A 12,637-nucleotide genomic window follows, 5' to 3' on the forward strand; every position below is an offset into this window, starting at 1 on the left:
CTCCTGGAGTGCCCACATTGCATTAACTCAGCTTGTAAAACAGTAAGTTCAAGAAACCCGTTGTCATGTATCTACCTAGACATTTATGGGAACTGTTTGCGGTAATCCGTGACCTAAACGGAACACAACTTCCTGATTGGCTTTACTTTAGTGAATTAAGCATAGAAAAAATAAAGTATAGAGGTAATAGTGTCCCATATATGACTATGTATACAGTAAAGCATTACATGAGCACATATATAAGGTGGCTAGGTGCGAACGGAAATTCACCATGCTTGGAAGCATTGCATTAATGGAAGATCTCGTCACCTCATATATTACACCTTTGATTGGCATGCCCTGCATTACATACGCTTTGTTTGCTTGTTCTCTTGGCATACTTGATTGGGTCAGCTTACCATGTCGTGTGCAGATTGACAATAGCTGAAGTGTACATATGGACAGGAAGCATGTTACTACGGTATAGCTAAATATATGTGTAGGACTTGTCTGATAATATCTGCACGCTATCAGACCTTACGGTATATTGTAATAGGAATTTAGGTAATGATTGGGGGAATATTTAGTTTATATCTACAAGTTGTAAAGGTTTGGTAAAATATTCTGTACTTCGTGCACTTGGGATGTTAATTTTATGAAGTGCGGATTGCTATTGTACTCAATATGTCAGATATGGTCAATGTTTACTATACTCCACAGATGTTATAAAGCTTTTGTCTGCCTTTTCTCCATTTCTTTAATATCCTGCTCATAATAGTGGAGACTTTCTGCTGTTTGAATAGTTGAAAGGGAAGCTGTTCAAAAATGCTATTTGCTAGCAGGCACAGGGTTAATCTGCAGGTAAATCATGTATTAATTAATATAGTCTGCTTCCAATTAATGGGGCCGTGCTGGGAGCGGTCACCATTCACTATAGAATGAGAGTGCTGTAATCACCCACTGTCAGTTTTATTGGCAGCTGGCATTGCAGCGTGTGTATGCAGAACAGGTTGTCAAAGTGCCAGGGTGTGATCAAGGCCATACTCAGTGTGGTGAGGAGGGACTGTTACAGTACATCTACCCGCACCACCCCAATGACTGAAAGCAAGCGGCTACAGGGAGAATATATAAGTTCATTTTCTCCCTGTAGCCGCTGTTCCAGTAAGGCAGTCTGGTATGATTTTAATGCTATTTACCTTCAGATTAATTCATATATCCTGCATTTTTTAACAGGATCAGTTCCCTTTAAGGTAGGAATTAGTGATGGGGATATTAAATGGGGTATTTCAGTCTTGTACATTTATGACATATCCACAGGATATGCTATCCATATAAAGCAGCTTCAGGTTCCATCAATGGGATCTACATTTATCTTGAGAATGGGGCGCTGACATGAGATGCCGTCAGTGGAGAGGTGGTCCAATGACAGTGATTCAAGTCACTTACCCAGATGCAACTCCCGGAGGATAGTCCCATAATTGCACAAGATGGGAATACTCCTTTAAATCTTTAGAATCTGTGGGTTTATATGCAGTCTGTCTGGGAAGATGGATGAGGGATGACAATTTGATCTGATTAATCTAGAAAAGTACTTGAGGCTTTTTCTATAAAATAGGTATAGCATTGATTATATACAGGGCTGTTATCTTCTGGTATTGTAAGTGTAAATCAAAACTCGTATTAACCATTGCAAACCTTGAGTGTTTGGAACAGAACAAGAACATTGGAGGTGTTAGATGTTGCGGGGGATTTTATATCAAGGTTGTATCTATAGTATGAGTAATACTGTTGAGAAAGATTAAAGAGTAACCCCAGTTATGGAAAAAGTCTTATATTCAGGGCTGCCATGTATATGAATGTTGGTGTGCGATTCATTTGCATGATGCATTTGCCCGGCCTCCCATTCCCCTACTGTCAAGTCAGACGGCATTCATCCTCAGCTCTTTCCTATCAGGTAATAACATGAGCAGAACTGTTCCTGTTAGGGGTCATCACCCTACATCAACTCAGCTGTCTGATCTGGTCCCTGGGATGACCTACAGAGTACGGGTTTATTCCCAGGAGCACCACTTGGTCACAAGCCCATTTGTGACATTCGAGACCAACTCAGGTGAGGGCTCTATCTTTTCTGTGACAGCACAGATACATTGTTTTTTTTTCTTCAGCTTGTATAAAAGATGTGTCTTTTCAAAAATGCCATTAAATTGACATAGTCCATTTAGTAGTGAAATGTGAGAGGGGTTTGTTCTTGTGCGGTTACCAAATAATCCTGGTGCACCTTCTTATGGTGATCCTACTGTAAAAGCTCGATGTTGCAGTAAGGCTCGCTTCTTGACAAATGCAAACGACCGTCTGTTGCTTGTTGAGACTTACCCGTTTGTTTCTTGTACTTTTAAGTTGCAAACCTTTCAGTTTTTTTCTTTTCTTGAATTTCTGTGCCTTTAAACAAAAGCAATGTCTGCACATTCTGTATGTCCAAATGAACATAAGGTTGAAAATGGTTGGTATTTGTTTTTCATTTTTTATTTCTTTCTTTTTGACCCTTGTCATGATTCTTTGCATGTGGACAAATGTTTTAAGATGTCCATGTAAGATGCCTTATAATAAGTGTAGTAATCCAACTTTTGGGGGAAAATTTGTACCAACTGGTATCTTTAAATGGACATACATTTAAAAGTTTCAAAAAGAAGCATACATTCTTTTCATGTGATACATGTCTTGTATAGATATATATACATAAATAAATAATAAAATAAAAAAATATGTTTTATGATCCTATGTGGATATGGAAAAAAACAGATGTTGGTGGAAGGAAAGACTGGCATGTTGGAGTTCAACCTGCCTGATCCTTTACACCTGCCAGAGATAAGCTGCTGCCATAGGCAGATGATTATTCTCTTGTCCCTATTGAAATAAACATTTATTTTCCGCTAACCTAAGTCTACATGTTTATGACGGGGTTGGAAGAAAAAGCTCCCTCTCACCAATATGACGTTTAATAAGAAAAGGTTGATATGCAGTAAATATTCCGTGTGATAAGATTACGTGTGTCTCTCTAGGTTTGTACACAAGTCACCCCTATTGTTATCGTTATTGTTGCATGTACGGTATGTTTTATTGGTAATGATGTTATATACAAGATAAGTGTAGATGTTTTGATAATCCATTGTTAGTTAAGAACTGTTCTCTTATGATTTCCTCTTGCTCTTGAATATTTAACTAGAGGATTGTCCATCTCTGGTCCTCTACAGCCCCCCCAAAAATACTGAATTTCATGGTCTCTTCACATGAGCTCCAGAGAATCATCCTGATTGACTCATACGTAGCCAACTTCTATGCTGTAAAGGGAACCTAAAAAAGACTGCACTCTCTGGGTTGCTTGAAAGACAAGGTTGGGGATCAGAATTCCACAAATCTGTGACTTACAGATTTTCATCCTTTTTAATGCTATTCCTTAAACTTTTTTCTTTCTCTGTGTTGATCCTGTGTTCTTTGTTATACATGTCATCAGTGTTAGTGCTACTCATGTAATAAGCAGAGCTCTATTAGAACCCGTTTTCTCCTTATCTCTGACAGCTTATACAAAGAATCAGGTGGACATCGCTACCCAGGGCTGGTTCATTGGACTCATGTGTGCAGTCGCGCTTCTGGTGCTCATCTTATTGATTGTTTGCTTCATTAAGAGAAGTCGTGGCGGAAAATACCCAGGTGCGGGGCACATACTTCAAACCTACATTATCTTGCTTCTATGATTTCTAGATAAACGTGCATTTGAAACATTTCTCTGATTACGGTACTTCTGAATTTGCATCTCTTCCTAACAGGAAAGATATATATCTTGGTACCGTGTTAGCCAGTAGATAGAAAAATATTTAGAATATGTGAGAATCCTCAGTGGTTGATACCTTTTAATGGCTAACTGAAAAGATGGTAACAAATTGTAAGCTTCATCAGGCATAGAATAAACATCAGGAACATTTTATTTAATTACATCCAATTGTAGAAGTTATTATTCCAAGTTCAATCAATTAAAATAAATTTTTGTTTGCGGGAAAACCCCTTTAATGTTCCTCTGTACACCGGTGTAATTTGTTCTTTTGGGACTTCCGTCTGAACTCCTAAAAAACAGAATTCAGATGAGCTCCTGACAAAAGCCGTTAATGAGAATGAGACAGGGTTCAAATGTGTCCTTCTGCAGAAGGGTCCATGTTTTCTGAGGGGCATAAGAACATAGTCTACCACATTTGTTTCATTGTAATGAGTGGCACATTTAATTCCTGTTTTTTAAGATAATACATTATGTACTTGGCCTTCCACCTTTTTTTTATTTCTTTCATCATTCTGTCACCATAAGCCCATTTGACTTACCTTCTTTGCCATTTCCCATTAACAAGGTATTTTTCATCTTCACTGGCTGAGAAAATCAATTTTTAAATAACCAATTATAGGAATTAATATTCAAGTCTCTTCTTTAAGAAACTCCTTTATTAGCCAAAGTGGAAAGTGGTTACAAATGGGGGGCTCTCACAATGGAGGACTTGGCAGATCTCTGCATTACACAGACAATGTATTGATGTCAGTACAAATTGTGTAATGCTTCATTTCCCCTGTGGAGGTGCTGCAGGGCAGTAGAACATTTCCTGTTGGGTTGCCACATGGTTTTATAGCCGATTGCTGTGGGCCCAGCAGTAAGATACCCTGTGAGAAGGGTCAGCGAGGTTTTTACCGAAACCTTTAAGTACGTTATATCGTAAGGTATCTTTTCGGAGCAATACGTTTTCAAAGAACTTTAAAATTAGCCAGTTCTCTTTGGCTACATTGAGTATACATTGAGTCTGTAGAGTAAAATGATTCCACAATATTTGTAAGTATTGAACAATAAAACAAATCACAAGATCTGTTTTGTTAAATGTCGCAATCATAAGATTTACCTCTCTTGTTTAAACTCTTCAGTCAGGGAAAAGAAAGAAGTGGCTCTAGGGCCCGAAGATCAAAAAGATGATGATGGTTCATTTGACTACAGGTAAGAGCAGAAGAATATGCGCAAAGTAATTTTATCAAGACATTTACCAGGAAATACAGACTTACAAATTTATCCTAAATGTGCAATATATATAAAAATGGAAAGAAAGTAAAAAAAACAACAACACACAATATGTATAAGTCAATAAATACATTACACAATGTGACCTACATTATTTTATTACACTCTTCTCTACAACATTGCTTAAAGGGGACCTGTCACTTGCTCTAAAAAATTGAGTTAAAGGGAACCTGCCTCATGGAAAAACACTATTAACCTGCAGATTAATCACATTCTGAACTTGCCCCGCTCTGGCAGTTAGACCCCCACTGCTGGGAGGAAATAAACTTTATACACCTGGCACCATTTGGATTTCAGTCAAAGGGGCAGCAGTGTCGCGGTTTCAATGACCGATCTGAATAGAGAGCGGCGGCTGTAACTGCGCCCCCTACAGTGACTACAGTCTTAATGGCAGCGACGGCCAGGTTCAGAATGCTATTAACCTGCAGATTAACCACATATCTGCAAGTTAATTGTGTTTTTCATGTGACAGGCTCCCTTTAAATAACTTGTAAAAATCCCTGAGTTCCCCCGATTCTGCTTGTTTTCTTTTTATGCTGCACCGCTCCATTGCAGAGATATTCACATTTGTTTCTCCTGGAGTGCACTATGTGAAATCTCTGCTGGCAGTCGAACCGGGTGATTTTTTTTACAGTCGTTTTTGGGGGGTATGCGCTTTCATTCTCCCTCCCAGTTGCTGCCAGTCACAGCTCCATGGCATCTGACTGCTTGCCTGCTACATCAGCTGCTGAACTGTGCTAGGCACCATCTGGTAGGGAGAGGTGAAAGAGTGGTTGAATCAGGCAATCTCAGGGATTTTTACAAGGAATGTAAGTCAGGTTTTTTTCAGCGACCGACAGGTCGTCTTTACGTCCATTGATGTTACTAATGCTGGGCCATTGCAACACCTTGATTCTTGCCTTTTGCAATCATTCTGATGTAGATTTGATGGTATGCTTGGGATCATTGTCTTGTTACATGACCAAGCTTTATGTTTTGGATACATAGACATATGATATAGATTTTGTAATGACTGGATGTATTGCTGCTTTGCAGATTGTGCTTTTCTGTCCATGAAAGCAATGTTTAATAAATATGCCACCATTCCTTAGTATCTCAATGTCACACTTGTTCAGTGCCCAACACACCGGTCCACAGCGTCACACACAGGACAGTCCTCCGCCGCTATCACAGACCGGCCTGTGCATGTAACGTCTGTGCCTTTGTCTCCCACTCGCTACCCAGGAAGGAGCGCAGGTGAGGGACGTCACTGCCTATGTGTCACCCTCTGTGCTTTGTGTGTGACAGACCTCCCTGAAGTCCCAAAAAAACATCCTCAAATAATCAATTAAATGTATAGACAAGCTTTGAGATTGGCTGGAATACACTATTGCCTCCCATCTACATCCTTGGCCAAGGATGCTAACCGCAAAAGAGCCAAGCTGGCTAAAACTCCAGACCTAACAACCTAAACTGTGTTTAGTGTAACATGATGTCAGGGATATAGATTATTCTTCAGCCACACTGTTATGTGCTACCCTGCATCAGATTCTCTGAAGTGACCATTGTCAGCATATGTCCATGTGATAGGAACATGGTGTCTTACTGTTATTACAGTGTCTGCTTCTCTCTCCTTCCTCCTCGTGTCTCTCTATTATATTACATGTGCTCCTTTCTCTTCATAAAACATGCTCATGTGTCCATTTGTTCCATGAAGGTTTTTTGGAAGGTAGGAGAAATCCGTTTTACCTTAGTAGGCTTTACATACAGTAGCTATTAACCTAATATACTATCAGCATTTATCCCCTTAACTTCCCCCTATGGCAATATAATGTGGGAGTACAAACTAACCTGCCTTATTTCTACTTGACTAACGTAGCTGCCTTAACAAGTAGTAGAGGGGACACCGTTTATTCCTCGGCTGCATGCTGTACTGATTTTAACTAAAAAGGGGTATGGATCAAAGGAGAGTCCAGACTCGAGGACCCAACAGCAGCCTACACACTGCTGGATACTTGACAGTTTGCGTGGATCAGTAGCAAAGCTTCACACAACACAGAAATGAGAAGAAAATCCGATAAACCGCTGTCCATCCCTTCTTTTAGTCTCCTGTGTAATCCATCTTTGTATTATTTCTTCATAAAACATGTACAGACTGCAGCGGAGGGATGAAAAGATGTGTTCGTCCTCTTTAGTTTACTGTAAGTTCACTACATAGCTACTAACCTCCTCAAGTCAATGCAGACAGAAATATATATTTACTTCTAGCTGAGTTGTGATTTTGACGTTGTGTTTGGGTTTTTGGTGTTAGAAAATACTTTTTCTGGAAGTGAGGTTTCCCTAGGAATTTTCTTGCATTTTACAACTTTCTGGCAAACCCATCAAATACATTCACAAGCCTTGTAGAGCGTGCTGGAAAGAATCATTCCTCGAGCATGACACTGCCGCTGAGCAGTTCGGTAGTATGTGCTTGTTGGGTTGCCCTGTTTTCTAATATAGTTGTTGTATTCAGTTTCCCGTGTCCCAGCCATAAATACTTTTATGTAGCAGTCTCTCTTGGAGGTATCCGTTATTAATGCTCTCATTGGCAGCTTAACATGTGTGCCAATTAGTGATGGGCGAGTATACTCGTTGCTCGGGTTTTCCCAAGCATGCTCAGGTGGTCTCTGAGTATTTTAGTGTGCTCGGAGATTTAACAAACAGGCAACTCCCACATGTATTCACAAATCATGCAGCTGAGGCGACGAAAATTAAATCTCCGAGCACCCCAAAATACTCGGAGGACACCCGAGCAACGAGTATACTCACTCATCACTAGTGACAATCTCTATTTTAAAGGGGGTGTTTTTATCATCTAAAGTAAAGACATATTACCTTATGCTGGTGTGGATCTGACCTCATGGACCCCCATCGATTCAGAGATTAAAGAGATGGCAACGCTAGTTTAGTGCTGTGATCTCTTCAATATTTTTCCCTGCACAGGAGTGCCACCGCCATCCACTGTACAGGGAGCTGCTGCATGGCCCCATTAGAATGAATGTGGCTAGCCTCACTTTGCTGCACAGGATGACCAGATGTGCATATAAAACTTAAAAAGAGGGCTCATGGCTAATTCAGAGTTAAGGTACCGTCACACTCAACGAGAACGACAACGATCCGTGACATTGCAGTGACGTTGCAGCGTCCTGGATAGCGATCTCGTTGTGTTTGACACACAGCAGCGATCTGGATCCTACTGTGATATCGCTGGTCGGAGCTAGAAGTCCAGACCTTTATTTCATCGCTGCTCACCCGCTGTCATTGCTGGATCGGCGTGTGTGACGCCGATCCAGCGATGTGTTCACTTGTAACCAGGGTAAACATCGGGTTACTAAGCGCAGGGCCGCGCTTAGTAACCCGATATTTACCCTGATTACCATTGTAAAAGTAAAAAAAAAAACACTACATACTCACCTTCTGATGTCTGTCACGTCCCCCGACGTCCACGCGCTGCTGCAGAGAGCTTTCCCTGCACTGACTGTGTGAGCGCCAGCCGTAAAGCAGAGCACAGCGGTGACGTCACCGCTGTTACTGCCGGCCCTGACACATTCAGTGCAGGGAAAGCTCTCTGCAGCAGCGCGTGGACGCCGGGGGACGTGACAGACATCAGAAGGTGAGTATGTACTGTTTTTTTTTTACTGTTACAATGGTAACCAGGGTAAATATCGGGTTACTAAGCGTGGCCCTGCACTTAGTAACCCGATGTTTACCCTGGTTACCCGGGTGCTGCAGGGGGACTTCGGCATCGTTGAAGACCGTTTCAACGATGCCGAAGTCGTTCCCCTGATCGTTGGTCGCTGGAGAGAGCTGTCTGTGTGACAGCTCCCCAGCGACCACACAACGACTTACCAACGATCACGATCGCTGGTCGTGATCGTTGGTAAGTCGCTTAGTGTAACGGTACCTTTACAGTTCTATCATTTTCAGGATCTGTCCCAGAGGTCGGACCCCCAGGATCATAAAGTGCTATGCTATCACTTTAAAAGATATAAAAGCCCTCTTTACATGCTTAACTGGCCACATCATGATAAAGTGTCTGAAGATCCAAATAAAACCTAGTTTTTAGTTTTATTCTTTCATTTCTCTTCTACAGTATAGAGCTATTAGCTTGTAAAGTGTATATATACTAATTTACTATATAGGCAAAGAGGCATTAGGACATTAGCACAGGTTCTTCACTGGGGGCGGATACTTTTTCCCCTGCATGAAGTTGCCCAGGAGGCATCATTTCCAGAGAAAGTCAGAACAGTGTGGGGGAGAGAAAGAAGAGCAGAGCTGTGTGTCATTACACACACCACTATTCATCTATCTTAGGCTACGTTCACACTAGCGTTGTGCGCCGTTGCGTCGGCGACGCAACGCACAATGCACGCAAAAACGCGTCAAAACGCACGCAAAAACGCTGCGTTTTGCGACGCATGCGTCGGTTTTTGCCGAAAATCGGACGCAAGAAAAATGCAACTTGTTGCGTTTTCTTGGTCCGACGCATGCGGCAAAAAAGACGCATGTGTCGCACAACGCAACAAAAAAAACGCATGCGTCCCCCATGTTAAGTATAGGGGCGCATGACGCATGCGTCGCCGCTGCGTCGCCGACGCAAACCCGACGCACATTAGCTTAACGCTAATGTGAACGTAGCCTTATACACAGCGCGCTACTCTGCTCCTGACCCTTATAATCATGGTAGGTGCTGGCAGTGCCATCTAGGAGTATGTGACTGGGGAGGAGAGCAGAGCTGTGTGACATTAAGAACATTGCTCTGCATTTTCTGTAATTAGAAGTGACCGGAAGAGAGCCGAGCTGTGTGGCTGAGATAGATGCAGAGCAGTGCATGTAATGACATACAACTCTGCTCACCTCCCTACACTTATAATCTCCTCCCCAGCAGGTGTTGGCAGTGAGATCTGTGTGACCTGATTAGACACATCAGTCTCACCAGTTCACACAGAGAAAGACGGATCTATTTATTTCTGGGAGCGTTTTCTTTATTTTTTCCTGCATGACGCTTGCTGTTTGTGATTGGGCAATGGCATACATGGGAAAAAGTAAAGACCCCCAGAAAGTTATCTCTAATGCTCTCTTGGTTGAAGTGGAAATTAGCAAATAAACTTTACAAACTAATATTTCCATAACGGAGATTAGAAATAAAAAAAAACATATAAACTGTCTTATTCCAATCTTCAGCCACTTTATCATGATGAATTTTCCTCTTGAACGATTCCTTAAACTAACGGCTATGAAGAATATTCAGGGATCTTATCCTTTATACATTACAATAACCTTGTCACAGATGTTTGTTTTTTCTCCTCTCTGTATTTTTCATCAGAAAGTGAAGCTTTCGCTTACAGGTATATTTACACTGCATATTACTGCAATGCTTGGGAACAGTATGAGCCCATAGATTCCTATGGGAGACACATTAGGGACCCGTACCATAGTGGTCCGTAATATGGTTGTGCGTCATAGTAACAGGAATGACTAGTTATATGTTCAGTTATTCTCTACTTAAAGTGTACTCATTGTTTTCATTTTATATATATGTTATTCCCCCCTTAAAAGTTGGCAGATTGTTTGGGTCTTGGTACATACCTTGCTGAGACCTCCACTTCAAAGACGACTCACAGGCGCACACTTCTGCTGAGCACAGCGATAGAGGGGAGTACGGGCTCAATAGTAAGTCTATGGGTCCATACGCCTTTCTGAGCCAGCACTCTTGCAGAACTGAGTACTTATGAGCAGTATTTTAAAGGTTGGTAAAGATAAAAGTAATGCGTCTTGAGACCTGAAACACTTTTAAAATGAAATAAAATATAAAAAAAAATAAAAACTTAGTCAATCTCATAGTTGTAGATCACTCTGTATAGAAGAATGAGCATATATTGCGTTTATCAGTATCGATAAAGATCAGTTAATTTCAATAACCTTTCATGTTGTTACACAAGAAAGGAAGAAGCTTGAAAATCTTTGTATGAAAAGTAAAGGAATCTTTGGAAACACGTTTTGCCCATTTAAAGGAGGTTTTGCCTCATGTTAATTGTTAGGATTAATAAGGAAATCTACACTCCTAGCAAAGATCTGGTCTTCAAAGATGATTTGAATAAAATTAAATGTATTTAGAATAATAGTTACATTTTAAAAAGGATTATAATTCTCCTTAATTATGGGACCTCTAAAGCTGAACACACCTCTAGAGAAATATGCTGACATGCCTAAAGACTTTAGTAAGCAATCCTAAGCCTTTTTCACAATCATGCTGCCCCAGCGGTACTGAAAAGCATGATATGCATGTATCAGTACAGCTGTACACAAACAGTATAGTACATGACCAGATATTTTTGTATACCTAACTATTCAAACAGAGCTGAATCCTAACATCGCAGGCTTCTGAATTCTCACAACTAATGCACTGCACACTTTTAGGACTCTCCCTTGCCGGTGGACTGTCATGTCAGCACAAGCATGTGATTTGTATACTTCTGACCACATTCCAACTAGACGTGCCCGGCCTCGCTCAGTTCATTTTCATTGACTGAGGCCACACATGTCTAGTCAGCACGTGACCGCATGTATGTCAATCGCCAGCACGAGAGAATCCTGACAGCATGCAGTGCGCACTCTGAGAAGTCAGAAGTCTGCAGTCATAAAGAATGCCTGCAGACTCATTACAAACCTGGACATCCCCTTTAATGCTCCTAACATAAAAACATGAGAATTAGTTAGTATCACAAATAACATTTACATCTAGGTTTTCTCATCCACAGCTCGTCTCTACAGACTTTCATCTTCTCTGCTCTTTTGCAGAAAATCTCCACATGATGCCCTTAACGATAGAAGTGTCATTATAATGCTCCTGAATAAAAATTGCCCCTCACTATATTGTCTGCACAAAATATGACCCCCACATTGTCCCTCTTATGGTACATGCTGTTTACACGGACCTCTCCTTTCCATACCGGCCCCCTCTTCACACTGTCCTCTCACACTGTGTCCCCACTATAGGGCCCAATATTTATACTGTACTCTCTCATCACACTCCCCCTCCTTGGCATATTGTCCCCTGTTGGCTGTGCCCTTACACTGTCCCTCCATGCTACGCACAAACTACTCAGTTTCTATTCTGTGCCCACTCCCTTTTCTCCCCCCATACTGTCTCACACTATTCCCCTCCCTCCTCATACTGTCTCCTCTCACATTCCCATGTTCACCATACTGTCTCCTCATATATTTACCCCCTCACTTTCTATACTGCCTGCTCACCTGACTCCCCATACTGTGTCTGCAGACATCCCATCACCCTCACTCCCCGTACTCTGTCCACATACATTTTTCACATCGCTACTCCTACTGTGTCCGCATATATTCCCCCGTTTGCTCCCCATACTGTCTGCACCCATTCCCCCATACTGTTTCCTCATACATGCTCCTCATTCCCCAGTACTGTTTCCTCATACATGCCCTCATTCCCCCATACTGTTTCCTCGTATATGCCCCCCATTCCCCCATACTGTTTCCTCATACATGCCCCCCATTCCCCAT

General features: G+C 41.5%; 1 protein-coding gene across 13 annotated transcripts in view; it reads left to right on the forward strand.

The window, feature by feature from the left end:
• The window catches only part of NFASC (neurofascin), a 181,264-nt gene that overhangs the window by 156,593 nt on the left and 12,034 nt on the right, over nt 1-12,637 (forward strand). For 9 of the 13 annotated variants that reach the window (XM_077295082.1, XM_077295074.1, XM_077295077.1 and 6 more), the window contains 2 exons: nt 3,556-3,687; nt 4,933-5,002. In XM_077295082.1, coding sequence (XP_077151197.1) covers nt 3,556-3,687; nt 4,933-5,002 — 202 coding nt within the window. Of the gene's footprint in view, nt 1-1,933; nt 2,090-3,555; nt 3,688-4,932; nt 5,003-12,637 lie in introns of all 13 variants that reach the window. The other 4 variants (XM_077295075.1, XM_077295071.1, XM_077295073.1 and 1 more) reach the window with 1 other exon arrangement.

This window comes from Ranitomeya variabilis, chromosome 3 (assembly GCF_051348905.1).
Source record: "Ranitomeya variabilis isolate aRanVar5 chromosome 3, aRanVar5.hap1, whole genome shotgun sequence".
Taxonomy (NCBI): Eukaryota; Metazoa; Chordata; class Amphibia; order Anura; family Dendrobatidae; genus Ranitomeya; species Ranitomeya variabilis.